The sequence below is a fragment of the Nothobranchius furzeri genome, chromosome 14 (genome assembly GCF_043380555.1).
Source record: "Nothobranchius furzeri strain GRZ-AD chromosome 14, NfurGRZ-RIMD1, whole genome shotgun sequence".
NCBI classification, from domain to species: Eukaryota; Metazoa; Chordata; class Actinopteri; order Cyprinodontiformes; family Nothobranchiidae; genus Nothobranchius; species Nothobranchius furzeri.
Genome location: NC_091754.1, coordinates 23,927,453 through 23,945,122, shown reverse-complemented (window position 1 = coordinate 23,945,122; position 17,670 = coordinate 23,927,453). Strand labels below are relative to the sequence as shown.

Below are 17,670 nucleotides of genomic sequence, written 5' to 3'. Positions count from 1 at the left end.
CTACCTCTGGATCGTCCTTCCTCCGTCATGTTCATGCAGCCTGACCAGTTCGTCCAAGTTCCTGCAGATCTGACTGATGAGCGGAGCCACGATGATCCCCAGCGAGCGCCCCAGGTACGGCAGCAAGGAGCACAGCAGCGACACCCAGTGTGGGTGCATGGCGTAGCCATACTGAGGCTGCAGAGCTCTGGCTGCAGCAGAAACAAACATCCCCTGCGCTGTGATGGGGTGGCTCTTTACGTATTGTGCTGCTTTGATGGACTGCTGGAACAGAACAGCAGTTTGCCACTCGCGAGCCAGTGGGGTGGTGGTGGGCGAGGACTCACGCAAATCCCCAGGCTGGGTGGAGGCTCCACCGGCTGCAGAGATGGCCCCATCAGTCCACACGTGGTATTCAAGCACTATGAGAGCCTTCAGTAATTTGAGTAATTCTATCTGTAAGGGGTATTGCTCCTGTCCTCCGCCTGCTCCCAGATTGACCAGACTCTCCTCTGACTGGACCCCATGCTCATCAAGCAGCTCAACACCTTTAGAGGATTTCCTGTCTGCCCCCTTCTGGCTGATGTACATTGATGCAGACAGAGAAAGCAGAGCATATTGCTGCACTTTACAGCTTGAGAGGAGTCTGTTGATGGACTCCAGAGTGCCTGCTGCTGCCCGCCCTTGCGCCTTGCAGCTGAGCTGGTTCACGATCCGAGTCAGCACCGCCACGCTCTTCACCTGGACCTCCCGGTTCCCTTGCAGGTCTTGAGGAGTCAGGCTCAAATAGGAGGGGTAGTGGGAGCGCAGAAACCGGAGGCAGAGTGACACCAGCAGATCAATGAGCAGTGATGGGGGCACAGAAGGAGAGGATGTGGGAGAGAGCAGGCATCCGTAGAAGCTCCTGCCATCCTGAGCCTGCTGGTGGCGCTGCAGAAGGTTTGAGACCAGGTGTAGATGTGCAGCAGAGCTCGTGTCTAGTGAGGTGGAGCACAGCGCGTCCACTAGCGGGTACTCAGCACTGCTCCTCAGCAGACTGTCCAGCAGCGCCAAACCCTGGAGAAGATGATGCCAGCCTCCCGCTGACGGGTACAGCAGCACATGGTGGAACAGAGAATTAATGGCTTCTTGCTTCTCACGCTCCAGCTTCTGCAGCCGAGACCTGGCCATCTCCTCCAGCTCTAGATCCTCCTCATCGTCACTTGACAGGGATTCAGACGCTTGTGTGCGCTCAGACTCGACCCTCCGCAGGCCGTTCACCAACCCTCCCTCCTCAGCGCTGCTGTGTGGAGCCGAGCATGAGCTGGAGATCTCGGTGGACACTTGGGCCCCACTGGTGTCAGCTGACTCTGTGTGCTCGCTCTCAGCTTCCTCTTCCTCCTCGTCTTCTTCCTCCGTCACCTCACTCTCACTCCTCGACATCGCTACAGCATCTGGAGGTTTTCCCACCTCTGGTCCACTGTCCAACTCTGCCCACAGCGCCTCTCGGTCCACCACATTCTGAACATTTAAACCGGCGACGTCAGCTGTTGTGATGTCAGCAGACGTCCGAGAAGTTCTGCTCACACTTCGACCTCTGTTGCTAAGAACCTTCAAGTTACCTAAAAGACAATCGGCACCTCGACTTAGCAAACAAATCCATGTATACAAGCAACAAACGCCGAAGGCTGAACTTACCAGCAGGGGCGTTCTGTTTGACGTTCTGAATGGAGCAGCGCTGAGTGGACGGGTGGAGCAGCAGCAACAGAATCGGCTCCAGGATTCGAATCACGTCTTTAAGGGACAGAGCTCTGACTAACCAGCACTGAGCTGCTGCGCTTACTGAGCCATCAGTGGAGCTCAGGCTGTCCACCACCACACACAGAGACCTGAGACACAAACAAAACCTTTTCTAAATGAACTCAGGCGTTTCCTGCACATCTTTCTCTGGTTTTATACTTTATTGTGTCACAATTAAGGGAATAATGAGTAAAAGGTGTTATATCAATAGTGACAAATAGGAGCTACAATAAGGAGATTTCTCATTCTAATCACAAAAAATAATTTATTGAAGATGCTGCTCTCAGTTAATCTAACAAATTCCTACATGTATCATACTGACCGGTCAAAGGAGCGACCCAGAGACACGGTTCTGTTGCCCTGAATCTCACGGGTCAGGTGCCACAGTACTGTGAAGCGGTGCAGCGCTTCCAGTCTAACTCCCTGGACAAGAGAAGCACATCCACTTTTTATCTTTTAGAATAACATCTTTATTATTTATTTGTACAGTGATCCCTCGTTTATCGCGGTAGATGCGTTCCAGACCTGGCCGCGATAGGTGAAAATCCGCGAAGTAGGGACACCATATTTACAGTATTTATTTAACAGGTACGTATACAGTATTCAGACTTTTAAAACCCTCCCTTTACATAGTACTGTATTTTTACTTGTTTTTTTTATAGTTTTATTACAAAAAGTGCATTTTATGATGAAATTGATGGGAAAAAAAACAGGAATTTCTTGATATTTCGCATAGAAAAATACCGCGAATCTACGAATTTCCCTTGACTAAGGCTCCAAAGAAAAAATCTGCGAAGTCGTGAATCCGCGATAAACGAACCGTGAAGTAGCGAGGGATCACTGTAGTATAAATTAACATAAACTGTGTGAATAAGCTGCGGCTCTGCAGGTCTACGCACCTTGTCCTTGTGTAGCAGCGCCTGGCAGATGATGTCTTCACAGATGGTTGTGGACGGAGCCAAACAGTGCAGCCTATAAAACAGGTCCACACAGGAAACGTGCTGCTCTCTCTGCTCCGTGTCCAGCTGAGCCCACAGAACCTTGGACACCCGCTGGGTTACAGAAGAAAAGAATCCCATAATTTATACAGCGTCTTATAATTTAGTTACAGCTTCTCTTCGATAATCTGACCTGATAGAAATCTGTGCCCTCCTCTAGCGCTCGGAGCAGAACCGGATAGATGGGTGGAAGGGAGACCATCTGAAGCCTCCCACTCAGCGGGTTGGACTCAGAGTTCTGGTACCGTCTGTGCTTGTCCTGAATGACCAGAGCTAAGGACTGGGAGCGGTTGATGAGCTCCAACAGGGACGCCAGTGCGGTATGCTGAATGTTGTGGTCCTTTGATGTGCAGCACAGGATCATCATGGTCCTGATCCACACCGGCAGGTTTCCCATGTGGCTGTCTGAAATAAAACAAAGTATTTCAACGGGTCATTTGTGAGGTATTATAAACTCACTGATCCATGTGCTGACCTGTGGGGCCAAACATGTCTGTGTGCAGAGCAAGCATCTCCTCTTCACTGAAGTAAACAGGGAAGGTGGTGCTCTCCAGCAGCAGGTGACATGTGGCGACGAAGGCCTGTCGACAGGCCTCAGAAATCTCAGCCCTCCCCCGGGGCATGTAGCCCGCTGCCCAGTCCAAACACCCACCGGGACCGCAGTCCTTTTTATTTTCAGTGGGAGCTGCTGGGAGCTGCGTCTCCCAGGAGACACGAGCTTTGAGTTTATTTGGAGTAAAGAGTTCAGTCAGCTTGTCTTTAATCTCTCTTCCCTTTAACAAAGACTTCTGATCCACAGAGGTGGGACTAACGTCTTGATGGGGTTCTGGATCTGGCTCTCCGACATCCTCCACCTGCACCATCAGGTATCTAAAACAGAGGAAGAATAAAAAAAAAAAGGTTTTAAAAACTCACTTCAGGACTTCCTAGAATCCAGCTGGATTTGATGGCGAGTTTTACCTTGTGGTTATGAAGGCAAGGATGTCCTGCAGGCACTGGGACATGGTGTCCATGCTGCCTCCTCTTCTCCAAACTCCCTCACAGTTCCTGCTAATTCCAGTTTGCTCAACGGCCTTCGTCACCTCCAGGGACAGATGCTGCTCTGACGGTGAAGCACTGATGCCCAGTCCACTGTCCTCAGACCTCAGAGTTGGGTAAACACCATGAGCAGGTCCTCCATCCCCCCCTCCATCTCCCCTCTCCTGTTCCTCCTCCAGATGCCCATCAACAACCCCATTTTTATCTCCTTCACTCTCTAAATCCTGGATAAAGAGAAACACACAATTAAGACACACTATTGGCCCTTTTAAAAAGACGAAACTGCAACCCCCCCCCCCCCCAATCACCTGTGTTTTAGTGATTTCCTCCTCAGGTGACTGTATCTCCATCTCCTCTGTGTGTGCCACTGAATCGACGTCCATGTAAGCTACAGGCATTTGGATCTTACTCAGAACCTTGAAGCACGCACGCAGACCATGCGTTACATCCTCAAGGCAAACAGAGTCCATGTTGTGGAGAAGCGCCTGCAGCATTGAGCCCAACATGCCAGGGAGGAAATATGACTGGATGTCAACATAGAGCTCCTGGAAAATAAAATAAACAACTTCTTGTTAAATCAACTCAACCTTACAGCTGAAATATTCATAGAATTCAAATTGGTGTGTGTGTGTGTGTGTGTGTGTGTGTGTGTGTGTGTGTGTGTGTGTGTGTTTTACCAAAGGAAGAACATCAAGCAGGAAAATGATGAGGTTGGACATTTCTTTAACATAAGGAGCTGGGTGATCGTAGTCCTCCTCAGGAGGTGAATCAGCCTTTTTGCTACAATAAAAAAAAAAGAATTTCAAACCACTCAACGCTTTCTAATATTTCCAATTTTAAACATTTTCATCCTTTGTCGGAAAGGAAAGTTGCTCAATGTATTGAAACTTTTCTTGTAATCAGAATGAATCACAGACACACCTGAGAGATGAGCAGAAGTGCTGAGTCATGTACTCCCACAGGTATTCACTGTTCATGGAGCTCACAAGCATATTCACCGTCTTGATGATCTCTGATGCTTTCTTATTCTCTTTTATTTTACTGTTAAAAAGAAAAGAAGTAACTGTTTCTGGATTTCTACAATCGTACATGGAAAGTCACAACCCATAGACAGAGTGGAATCTACTGTTGTCTTTCAAACTGTCTCTGCACGCTTTTGGACTGAGCTAGGACCAATCAGAGCAACGGAAAATGTGACGTACTCATCGCTTAGTAAATCAGTCAATGGGGCAGTCTGTCATACATCGTCAAAGAAGAAGAAGCCTAAGCTAAATTGTCCAAAGTTGATGCCAAAGCTGCTTCAAACTAGGGTTGTCACGATACTAAAATTTCAAACTCGATTCGATACTTGAAAAAAAAACTCGATACTCGATTTCAATACTATTTAAAAACACCAATTTATTGAACAAGTTTATTCAAAAAATAACATTCCTCAATTTATATTGCAAAAATTAAATGCTAAGAATTAAGTGTATAAAGTGCTTAAACCTTTCAAGTATCAGCATTTTTTAAAACGTGCATACAAAAACTGGCGAAAGTTAACACTTAAAATCATGAATTGTCTCACTATATATACACTATGTGCAGAGTGATGTTTTGCTGCTTAAACTCGGCATTTTTGTCATAAGATGTAATGCCATATGTTTTGTTCTGTACTTTTGAACAACTCTGTTGGTCAATAAAGGGAGAAAACGAATTTCTCCACGGTAGGACAAAGGTACATCTACCGGTAATCTTAATAAAAACAGAATGGCGCACAGCAGTGACGTAATTAAAAGCGCCGGTTAGATTAGCCGCAGCTAGTCTGTTCACGCCTAGAAATCCCAGACCCGCTCCAAACGAACAGGGGAATCACGTTAATGATTCCTAACAAAACCTTTCGACATTGAGATGTTTTGGTACAGATGATGTCTTATTTCGAGGCTGCACCATGGGTGCCCGTCTGCACCCGTTATATGGATATACACTGATGGCGATTCGCCGATGGATCTAAATACCCCGGGGAATCCAAGTAGCACCAAAGTTGTCAGCGTGACTAAACAAACGTACTGCATGCTAGAAATTAAGTCCGGGTTGCAATAAACGGGAGTTTCCTTTAAGCATATAAGCGTGAATATACAACTACGTGTCAGACTTGGTATGCTAATGAAGTTGGGCTGTGAAGTGCCTCCCAAATTCGCTGTTTATGTTTTTGTTTATTTATTTGGCAGACAAAACTTGGATCGGAGACAACTCGCGTGGGAAATTGCTATGTAGCCATGCGGCGTCTTCTTCTTCTGTTTGTCTGGGAGGCGGAGGCTGCTTTACGGCATCTGGCTGTCGTGCATGTCAGTGTACTAGAAGAAGGCTGGGTATAATAGTCCATAATATCGATACCACAGGGATGGAATATCTAATACCACTTTTAGCATTGATTTATATCTAGGTATCGATTTTTTTGACAACACTACTTCAAACTAGTGCCGTTCCTGAGACGCCACCTCATTGCTGCTCTGCCGCTATCATAAAAAAAAGGTCTCTGTCTTAATGCCCCCCCCCCCCCAATGTTTCTAAAACTTAAAACTGTTCTGGCCATTGGGAGACCTGCTGAGGCTGGAGCGCGGCTAGACCAACCTGCTACTGCTTTGGCTGGTCTAGATTTCTAGGCTAGCAATCATCTAATGCTACATCGGTTTCTGGATTCTATCATCTCACCTGGAAAGCTGGTTGCACGGAATTCCTGCATTATTTTCCCCATCGAGCGTCTCCCGGCAGTAGCTGTGAAAGGCTCGGACGACCTCCAGCAACACACAGCTTAAGACAGGAGGCCCTGAGCAGAAACGAGATCATTAGTGAGGCTTGCTTGAAACAACTGATTCCAGAAGCAGTGCTCAGAGCTCCCTACCTATCTCAGGTTTATCGAGCAGACTGATGATGATGCGAAAGGGTTTGAGGTAGCGAATCACGCTTTCTGGATCACCATCCACCTCCTTTTGTCTGAGGATTTTAATCAGAGCCTGGAGTCAGAAACACAAACACATTCGAAGAAGAGAAGCAGATATGAACACACCAATCAGAAAAACAAACGTCTCCTAAAAAGTGTTGATCTGCATCACTTTCATCACTGGGTTTAGTGTCTCCAGGGCTTTCCCTTAAATTTCCATCTTTTCACTGAACAAACCAGCTGCTGCTTTCACTTCATAACCCATTTAAAAAAGAAATACCTTCACAAGAATATCTTTAGAATAAGAGTTGAAGTAGAAGGACGTATGATCCTCTACTGTGGTGGAGAGGGTGGGGTGTGGCGCCACCATCCCTCCTTTAATGTCCGTACCTGGAAACACACAAACGCAACAAAGACTAATGAGAAACATTCATCTTTAGCCAAACAGTGGTGTAACATTATACATGTGACTCATGTCTGGTGTATATTCTGAATGGCAGCACCTAGGAGCCAGGCGTAGAGGCGTCTGTTGAGGGACATGTCTCTTCTGAGCAGTGTGAGTAAAGCTGCAGAGACCACAGTGATGAGGTCTTCCATGCTAAAAGCAACAGTCTGCTCGGCAGGATCCTGAAACAACATATGGAGAGGAAGCTGGACAATGAACAACAGAAAAGCCTTGTGCGTTTATCCTCCAGTGACTGCAAAATTCAAGAAATATCTGATACCCTCCTTGCAAAATCTGTGTTTTCTCTAGTTATTAAGCCCGTTTCTACTTTCAGAACTTCCAGGTGATTTCATCGAACCTTCACGGCATGAGCGTGTCTCCACTTCACCAGGCTGGCCCAAAAGGACCACTTTCTGGACCATTTCAGGGATCGGGCGTGTATCTGACTGGGGTTTGTACTTGTAAACTGCCCGGTAAAGTCGCTGGGCGGAACTTGTTACTTCATGCTGATTGGTTGTACCGTGGTGGGAAATGATAACAGCAGATGACGCCAAACAACCAACATTTGTAAATTTGGAAGAGTTGTTGAAGAAGCAGAATGGAAGGAAAAGAAAGCTTTAAAGTCATCGCTTCTAAACTCTAAGCGCTGAAAAATGTGGTGAAAATTCCTCCTTGCTATAATTGTGTGGTCTCCTACAGAGCGCCATAAAAAAAAGGTGCTTCTTCTGGCCATAAAATTCAGCTTTTTACGCAACATAGCTGCTCTCCCTATTCCCCGAGTGGACGAAATGATGACATACTTTGATATAGAATAAATAATAATATTAGTTAGGGCTGCACGATATTAGGAAAACCTGCGATATATGATAACAGTGATTAATATTGCAATGATGATATTACTTGCGATAAATAAAAATTTAGCTCAGGAACAAAAATGATCAAAAATTAAAAAAATTACAACAAAATCATAAAAGTGAGAAAAGCAAAAGATGCGAGGAAAGGGAAAAAGAAAATGAACAAGAAAAGGCAGTCAGTGGATACCGCGAAAAGCAGAATCAGCAGAAAGAGCAGAACAAAGCTAACTCAGGTGTTTGCTAACCATCAAAATTCAGCACCGTCCACCTCGGGGGCGGGCGTCTGACCTATGAGAACCCACCCAATTGGCCAAATGGGTGAAGAGCTCCATCTGATTTGTTAAAAAAACATCTTGCTTCCATTTGATTGACAGAATGCATTACGTGTAGCAAACATTTGAGCTGACCATTGTAGCGGAAATCCACATTTTTATATTCTCAGTTAACTTTATCGGGATCCACACGGAGCAGAGCAATAACTTTAATAACATTCTCACAAAGAGTTTTCTTTCACACTTAGCAGAAAGAGGGGAATTTGCACTGGCCTACAAGCCACATACCATTCTCGAACACCTGGTTAACTCCTATATTTTGTTCCCAGGAACATAAACTTTACCAAGTGACTTGTTTTCCCTCCTTAAATCAATCAAGAAGCGGGACGACATTAGAACGTGGTCTGGTCTATGTCAACCTGTCAAGACAACTCTCCCCCAAGGTTGAATGCTCGTAAATCTGACATGAAGACTCCAGGATTTAGCCTTCATCAGAACCCTGGTATTTTTCTGTTTATCTATAATCAAAGACGGTGTTTAGGTTATTTACCCTTAAAATAGAAATCAAGGTGCTCCAAGTTAAAATCTTTTCAGTTACAAAGCTAACTGCTTGTTTGTGTTTCTTGTATGCTAAACCTCTGTCAATTTGTGTTTCTCCAGTTAAAGTTCCTGCCAAAGGGTAAAACTATTTAGTTTTAAGACATGAATTTTATTCTTTCCTGTTTAAAGTAATACTTTGATGTTAGAGTAATCCTTTTAAGGCTTTATCTGGAATAAGTTTTGGAAAATTTTGAGATGAACTCTTCATGGCTGTTGAAAGTAGTTTATGTGGAAGAGCCACCAGTTGTTTTTGAGCGAGATACAAGTGGGTGTAACCCAGGAGGTTATTTAAGCCCATCCGAACCTCGTGGCGGCAGTTTTAAGAACCAAAGACGTCTTAAAATGTTAAAAACTTTAGGAGCAACTCCGGTGTTTTGTTGACTTCCTACGTGAAACCGGAAGTCTGCGTGTTTGTCGAGGCGTTAAGAGTTGAAAGCAATTTGGAAAAGTTCTGATTCAGCACCATTTGTGAATCTGGAATCGTGTTCTGAATTCCACGTTTCGGTGCAGCTGAGTTGAGGACCTTAAAGTCAAGCCACGGTGTGGGAACGCATCATTCTCAAATCCACAGATGCCCGTTGACCAACTCGGAGGCCAAAATTCCTACAGTCCCCGAAAGCACCACCCCGTAGGACTTCTCAGGCTTACCACAGCCTAGGTGGTCATCCCTGGCGACGGAGGAAAGGTCTGTGAATCATTTTCATCTGGCTGACTTTTCCTGATAAGCCCGATTAGTGAATTCAAACTTAAACTTTTATGGCTTGTTATTCTCGTTCCCAATTCCCGTTAATCTCTCAAGATTTACTTTCTTTCTCTGCCGCTCACGAATCCTTATTCACACACACACACACACACACACACACACACACACACACACACACACACACACACACACACACACACACACACACACACACACACACACATTCCTATACCCATAGGAACACACACACGCTCACTGTCCCCCTTTAGAAATTATCCCCCAATTTTCTATAATCCTGGTGTCACCAAATTTCCCACTGTTATTACAAACTAGTTATGTCATAGCACTGCTATAAAGTTTTGTGTTTATCCATTTACTTATTCTCATGCATGAAACAATAAGCTGTGTTTGGTTCTCTTTGTCAATTTTCACAACTGATGTTCGTAATAAACTCACAAAACGTAAATACTGCCTGATTATTTCTAGCGATCTCGAGAATAGCCGACGCATTCTGACAAGAACTCAGCTTTCAGACTAATGTGTGGTGTTAAAATTAGACTGACGACCTTGAACAAAACCTAAATTTCCCCTCGAGTGTTCCCAGTCACACTAACAAAGGCTGGGTGGTGCCCCAATTAATCAATATAAGATCATAAACAAGCTAAATCTACGCCACATTTGAAATATATAAATCTATATATATGTATTGCTACACCATTCAGTGCGATATTTATCCGTTCTTTGCGATAAGCATATTGTGCATACTGATATCACGATAACGATATATTTGCGATATATTGTGCAGCCCTAATATTAGTGTTTGTGGACACCTTTTGGTGCTGAACAGTGATGTCACTCACTGCCAAAACAGTCCTCATACGCTAAAGTATTAGCAAAAGTCCTGAAAGGACTAATTTTGGACGACTGAGTGTACAGAGCCATAATATTTTCCCTGTCACCCTCCCAAAACTGTCCCCGACTTCCTATAGTGGAAACATAGCTGTCCAGAAACAACAGAAAGTGATGCACCGATACTTACCAAACACGTGGCAAGGGGGAAAAAGTAGAGAAGTACTTCAAGCATGTTCCTCTGAACCAATGCATTTGAATCTTGCAGGGAAAGGCAGACTGACTTTTTCTGGAGATGGACAGAAATAAAACAACTTACATGAGTATAATATGAATATAATGGTTTTTATGGGTTCCAAATAAAAAAAAATGCAGGCAGTTACCACTACACGGTGGTCGTAGCCCAACATGTGTGTTTGTTGACTCAGCAGTGCCGTGCGGTCAAAGTGTGTGACTATGAAGACGGAAGCAGGCAGACGCACCATGGGGGTGACCAACATGCTGCCCCACAAAGCTCCATAGAAGACCTGCTGGCCAACTAACAGAGACAACTTCACCAGTATAGCATCGGTCCTGCACAGAGCAACATGGAGTCATAAGCAAAGATACGTCTGGTAATAAACCTTCACTACAGATAAGAACACAGCTACACCATGTAAATGTGACACAATAAAAAATAACCTGTCATTAACTTCCAGTCCTTCCTCTAGGCCTGGTAGGAGTCCAGTAATAAAGGCCTGCAGACTGGGCAGCAAGGCTCTCTGCAGTGGGAGATAGTAGCGCTCATACAGAGTCAGCAGCACGGGCTTCACTGCCATGGCCGCGTGGCCCAGGAGAGGGAACAATCCTGAGCTGAGAACAAGACATGCATAAAGCTTTACTGAAACCATTTAGGACAAAGTCCTCCTTTTCTTTGCTGCAGGGAGTGATCTGGTTCAGTTCCCATACCTGTAAATGAACAGATCCTTGGCCAGCCATTTTGTTCCGATGATTTTAAAGATGACCTCGTAAGTCTCCAAAGCCTTGAGGTGCACCCCGCTGGGCAGCGCCGGATGTAGACACTGAGCCAGACGCTTCCCTATGATCAGCCTCTTAGGCAGGAGCGAGTAGCGGAGGTTAGTCTGCAGAGCCTGAGAGATGGAGAAAGAGTTAACAAAAAGTTCAGAAAATGCAGCAAGGTAAAAACAAACAAAACAAACAAAAAAAAAACAATGAACAGAATTTGGCATAGATCTGAGATTAAAGTAACTAAGTATTTTTACCATTAATCTCTGGAAATATCCATCAAAATATTGTTGAAAATGAATAAAATGATGTCCTGGCATTTAAAAGTTTGCTTTGTACCATAAAACCATAAAAACCGGGTCTAAAGTACATAGGGGGCGGGTCTACTGTCTTTGGGGGATGTCATATTAGACGCCATGTTTCCTTCAGGCCAGCTCGGGGTCCTGCGCCTATCAATGACATCACATTGGATAACTGGCTGGCTATAGGGAGCCTAAGTCCCGCCCATCTACTTCTGGACCATGGGTCCTTAGAAGAACGAAAAAATGAATGCAAGTCAATGGGGCTGAAAACATTATTTTCTAATTCCGCATGTTATGTGCCATGGATTTAACATATGATGTCAGGGAATTTTAAAGACGCATTTTGATACCAAGAATGTGCTTATTTTTGCACACGGGGAAACGCTATTTTAGGTTTTGTGTGAAAAAAGTTCAGGACTACAAATGCGATTTACAAAAGTAACGTCATCGAACCAGACACGGAGAACAACTGAGGGAAAATGGCTGTAAGTTCAACAAACTTCAAGGCCTTCCTTCAGGAGGTAAGAACCACCATAAATCTCACCCTGTGGTAAGTAGCAGTTAAGCTAGGGGAGAGGAGATTATGCGGTGACGTCATATATGCGACGTGCTGATTTCTGGTGTGCAGTCATGCTAATTACGAACATTTACAAGCTGATAAATCTTAAAGTACGTGACTGGCGTGGTCGAAACACCCATCATTAGTTTTCTTTTAAATTGCAGTAAAACATATGTGTGATCCAGCGTCTCAGGCAAAGTGGACTAGAAAATAGCTTTTAGCCCCGTTGACTTGCATTCATTTCTTCATTTTTTCGTTCTTCCGGGGACCCAAGAGCCGACCTGAAAGGGAGGAGACTTAGGCTCCCTATACGACTTACAGAAGTTATGTTACCTCATTCAAAAACATTCAGGCAGTAAGAAACAATAATTTAAAAATAAACTACTAAAATCTTTCCAAAATATATGTGAAAGAACAGAATTGAAAAAGAGAGTCAATGTATTTTGGCTGAGTGGTATTGCCATAGTATGATGATGTCATCGGCAGGCGCAGGACCCCGAGTAGATCTGGAAACTACAACACCAGAAAACTACAATCAGCATTGCCTTCTCTCAACTGAATTAACTGAAGGACCATCAAAGACTGAGTCATACTCAGGTTGCATGCTTTCTGCTCCACGGGTAACAAACATTTACCGTAATCTAGGGCTGCTCAATTGATCCAATTTTAATCGCAATTCTGATCTGAGTTTTTGAAAGATTATAAAAACAAAACTAGCCAATTATTTGCTCCTCCCTCGTGGTTCACTCCGATGTAGCCACAGCTGCCCTGGAGCACACTGACAGAGACAAGGCTTTCCAAGCAGGAAACAGGCACCACCAGCAGCAAAGGTGGGTTAAGTGTCTTGCCCAAAGACACAACAGCAGCATTCTCTGGCAGAGCTGGGATCAAACCTGCAACCTTCCGATTACTGGACAACCCACTCTGATTGTGCCCTGTACAATGTTATGCCCAAATAAATAAATAAATAAACATTAATTAAAAAGTTGTCTTAAATAATTGATATCTCATTTTAAATCAAAATATGCATAATTATAATTTTTGCCACAATCGAGCAGCCCTACCGTAATGTTTTTATAAACTAGCGACAGTCACAGCAAAATGGTGCAATACCACCCTGAAATATACGTATGCACTGCCCGCTAGCACCACTGCCCCTTTAAACCTCTCATTCGCATGCATGGTGTCATTTTGGCACTAATAAACAATTCTAAATAAACAGTTGCTGTACAAGGGACTTAAACAGTGGGACTTTTATCGCCGGTTATAAAAGGTGAAAGGACTTGAAACAGAGCAGCTGTAGGACAGAAAGGGGAAGTTTCAGTGAGAAACAAAAGTCTGCACAAACGTACAGAGAACTGAAACACACTTCTGGTAAAATAACAACAACAAAGAGGAAACAGTAACTTTAGATTAAAAGTTGCAGAACTGATGAATCATATGGCTTATGGTACCTTATTGAGCTTGCCCAGGGAGGAGATGAGGTCTGCCCACTCACTCGAGGATTCAAAGTTCCGCAGCGCTTTCTCGATGACCGAAGCATAGTTACGATAGCGGTAATCGTTCAACAGCTCGACCTCCTCAGGATCCATCTTCTATCAGTTTGATTCCAACATATCTGGAAACAAAAGGAAGTTTGAATAATAGCAACAATGTTAAATAAAACCAGCCAGTTAGCTCTGAGGTAGGAGAGACACAAACATGCTCATTATTGACCGATCTGGGTTTGGCTGAAGAGGAAAAATCCCAACACAAACAAAAGGGGTCCTGCACCAGTTAGGAAGTAGACGTGAAACATTTAGTATCGCTCTTGGCTACACTGAAGATAAAAGCTGGTCTTTTCTTCTAAAACTCTGGATCGATGCAGCAAACTTTACATTTTATCTGTCCTGCATTCAAAGGGCAAAATCCACCCTTTCATTTGCATTTTAGTCCGCTGTTAAACACTTCTCTTCTTCTGTTTCAGGCTCCACCTACTCTCGAAGAAAAAGCTTCAACTTTAAGGTGAATTAAAACAAACAAAAAGGAGAAAAATAATCCAAATTATGCGCCAATTTCCAATGAGCTGATCGGTAGGCAACACGGCTTTAACATTATATACAAAAATACGACAAATGTAAAACCCCCACAACCCTTTTAGGCAAAAGGCTGCGATATCTGCTTTTGATCAAAGACAGTAGAAAGGGTTATGTGTTTAATACGAGTGTGAGATCAGAGAGGCAGGATTAGAGGAACGCAGACATCTGGAGTCCCTGTGAGTGAGCTCAAGCCGCTTTACAGCAGCCGAGGCCGACAGCGCATGCTCAGGATAATTCTGCACTGATGTCAAGTTACTCAAAATCAATAAAAGTTGAGAATTATACCACAATCCTACCATTTTTCCCATTGTTAGATTATTTTGTTTACACTGGATTTATGCTACACCAAAAGCTCAGAGTGAGCGCTCCCTGCTTGATTTAATGATCAGCACTCAAAAATGAGCCATTCCCATCTGTACCGGGTCAGCCCGGGCCGGGTAGCCCCAGTCGGCCCCAGCCTGGCCCGGTTGATTCCACACATCCTTGCCTTAAGCCCATGTGGGCTGATTCTACCCACCAATCAGAGGCTTGCTCTAATGGAAGGTGTGAATTTGCTGTCAGCAGTGGGCGTGTTAGCCCTGGTCGGCCTGAAGCAGACCCCCTCGAGAAGAGGGCCGAGAATGAGCCTTGGTTGGCCCGGGAAAATTCCAGGCCACCCAGATATGTAAACAACCTACGCTACCCGGCCCGGGCCGACCCGGTACAGATGGGAATGGCCCATTAGTCACTTGGCCTGATGTCATCAGTCAGTGCCCCAAATGGACAAGCGCAGCACAAACACAAAAATCTGCCAATGTAGGAAGGAAACAAGGCAATAAAACATATTTCTAGGCGGACAATAATTATGGTTACTGAGAAAGGTTTTGAACACGTCATTTGTGCTTCAGTATACAGTGGTTTCGAATGACTGATGTGTTTACCTGTGATAAGCTATAAGGTCAATAATGTAGGTATGCAGGTTCAGGGTCCCAAAGATAGCAGCACCACGCCCACAATGGCTACACAATTAGTTTGGCTGTTTGACTGTAGGACACTGCCTTTTTGTTAACCAGTATAATCCGTGTTACCCCACTTCACACTGGAAGCATCAGTGGGGCGCAACGGCAGCAGAACGTCACTGCTTCAAATAGAATCCACTATATGGGGGTAATTCAAACCAGCTGCGACGCAGAAATTTTCCAGCGCATCCCAGACGCAGCTTGCTGCACCACTAAAGATAAGTTCAGGTTCTATTTTTGCCGCAAGCCGATTCTGGGACATGTCAACTTCCGCAGACAGGAAATCTCACATGGTTTCAGTGTAAAATGTCTGTTAATTTTCAAAATAAAAGACTATAGCTGCAACGCAATTTCATATCTATGTAGATTACGTAAAAACATGTGACCTGACAGATTATTTACTCCCAGCAACATTTGAGAAGTGAAACTGTGTTTTAATGGCTTTAATCGTGGCATTGGAGATGACCAACATCATATCAATATCAAGCAGTGATATCAAACATTTATTTGTGTTTTGTTTAATAGCAGATGGCATAAACAAACCATGCATTTTTGAGTCTTGAGGGATTCTGTGATCTTATGAGTGCAGTAAGGAGCCTGGCAGAGAAGCTGCTCTGCAGCTGAGAGTCTCCCAGTGTGTTCTGGCGTGCAGCGAAATTCGCATTCTGCTGTCGTTCCGCTCTTTTGATGCCTCCAGTGGGAAGTAGGGGTTACTCTAACATTCTATACTCCCATGTGTTTTTTCTTTTTTCATATTAAAGCGTTTGACATAATTGCTAAACTCAATAGTTTAGCTCCTTTAAGGCAAGCTTCTGTTAAAATGTTAAAGACAATCAATATCTTACTAGTAAATAGTAAATAGGAGATCAGTTCTGACCACAGAGATGAGCTAACAGGGAGCCTAAGTCACTTCCACATCATGGGTCCCTGGAAGAACGAAAAAAATGAATGCAAGTCAACGGGGCTAAAAACACTATTTTCTAATCCGCTTTGCCTTACACCCTGGACCGCACATATGTTGTACTGCAATTTAAATGAAAACTATTGATGGTGTTTTGACCACGCCAGTCATGTACTTTGAGATTTATTAGCTTGTAAACGTCCGTAATTAGCATGACTACAAACAGCACGTCGTATATGTGATGTCACGACATAATGTCCTCTCCTTAAAGTAGCTGCTACTTACCAAATGACCAGATTTATGGTGGCTCTTTTCTCCTGTGGGAAGTTAGCTGAACTTACAGCCCTTTTCCCTCCGTTTTCTCCGTGTCTGATTCGATTTCGTGAAGCGCATTTGTAGTCCTGGACTTATTTTCACACAAAACCTAAAATATTGTTCTCGCCGTTCGAAAATAAGCACGTTCTTGGTACCAAAATACGTCTTTAAAATTCACAGACATCATATGTGAAATCCATGGCACAAGACAAGCAGAATTAGAAAATAGCGTTTTTAGCCCCATTGACTTGCATTCATTTTTTCGTTCTTCGGGGGACCAATGATGCGGAAGTGACTTAGGCTCCCTATAGCTCTTCACAAAAAGACCAGCTACTAAAACAACTCTAACTGTTATTCTGAAAGTGGGCACTGCAAATGCTATTCTATTAACATTTATATTAATGTTATTATTTTCTGTTTCTGCTGCAAATAGTGATAAATGTTGCTTTGATTAACCATAACAATCACACGTTATTAAGATGACAATATTTTGATTTGGTCCTACCCCTGCTTGAACTAGCCATTAGCTTATCAATCCAGTCAAAACTAATCTGTTTTACCAAAGCAAGGTTGTTTAAAGAGCTGTCTACAACAGATTACATATTATTTTGTACATAACATTTCCACAAAAACCATTTAATTTGTATGTGTATTGATCATGCGTGCGACAATATAGAGAGCAAGGATCTTAAAACCTTGCTTGTTAACAGGTGACACCTTGCACAAGAACAAGTCGTGCATTCTCACTTCCTCAGTTGATGCATCAGCAAAAACAAACAAGTGCAACAAGAAGAGAAAATCTACAGAAAGCAATTTAGCACAAATGTGTATGTTTTCAGGGTGGACGCATGACAAAAGAGTCACCTGACTGACATCATCAGTCATGACACAATCAACATGACACGATCATTATTGTGGGGCAGCAGTAGCTCAACAGGTTGAGTGGGTTGTCCAGTAATCAGAAGGTTGCAGGTTCGATCCTGGCTCCGGAAGGAGAATTCTGCTGATGTGTCCTTAGGCACTTAACCCACCTTGCCTGCTGGTGGTTGGAGGGACCGGTGGCGCCTATGCT

At 44.0% G+C, this 17,670-nt stretch overlaps 1 protein-coding gene across 1 annotated transcript in view; it reads right to left on the bottom strand.

Moving 5' to 3' along the window:
* The window catches only part of dop1b (DOP1 leucine zipper like protein B), a 31,414-nt gene that overhangs the window by 12,953 nt on the left and 791 nt on the right, over positions 1 to 17,670 (bottom strand). Inside the window, exons 2-20 of the mRNA XM_070544458.1 lie at positions 13,761 to 13,924; positions 11,389 to 11,570; positions 11,122 to 11,292; positions 10,824 to 11,013; positions 10,631 to 10,729; positions 7,221 to 7,344; positions 6,998 to 7,107; positions 6,679 to 6,790; positions 6,489 to 6,603; positions 4,716 to 4,835; positions 4,472 to 4,574; positions 4,103 to 4,339; positions 3,717 to 4,018; positions 3,232 to 3,626; positions 2,890 to 3,161; positions 2,658 to 2,810; positions 2,081 to 2,181; positions 1,657 to 1,847; positions 5 to 1,580 (exon numbers count right to left, since the gene is read on the bottom strand). Of these exons, the coding sequence (XP_070400559.1) occupies positions 5 to 1,580; positions 1,657 to 1,847; positions 2,081 to 2,181; positions 2,658 to 2,810; positions 2,890 to 3,161; positions 3,232 to 3,626; positions 3,717 to 4,018; positions 4,103 to 4,339; positions 4,472 to 4,574; positions 4,716 to 4,835; positions 6,489 to 6,603; positions 6,679 to 6,790; positions 6,998 to 7,107; positions 7,221 to 7,344; positions 10,631 to 10,729; positions 10,824 to 11,013; positions 11,122 to 11,292; positions 11,389 to 11,570; positions 13,761 to 13,898 (4,691 nt within the window). The 5' untranslated portion in view covers positions 13,899 to 13,924. The remainder of the gene's footprint in view (positions 1 to 4; positions 1,581 to 1,656; positions 1,848 to 2,080; positions 2,182 to 2,657; positions 2,811 to 2,889; positions 3,162 to 3,231; positions 3,627 to 3,716; positions 4,019 to 4,102; positions 4,340 to 4,471; positions 4,575 to 4,715; positions 4,836 to 6,488; positions 6,604 to 6,678; positions 6,791 to 6,997; positions 7,108 to 7,220; positions 7,345 to 10,630; positions 10,730 to 10,823; positions 11,014 to 11,121; positions 11,293 to 11,388; positions 11,571 to 13,760; positions 13,925 to 17,670) is intronic.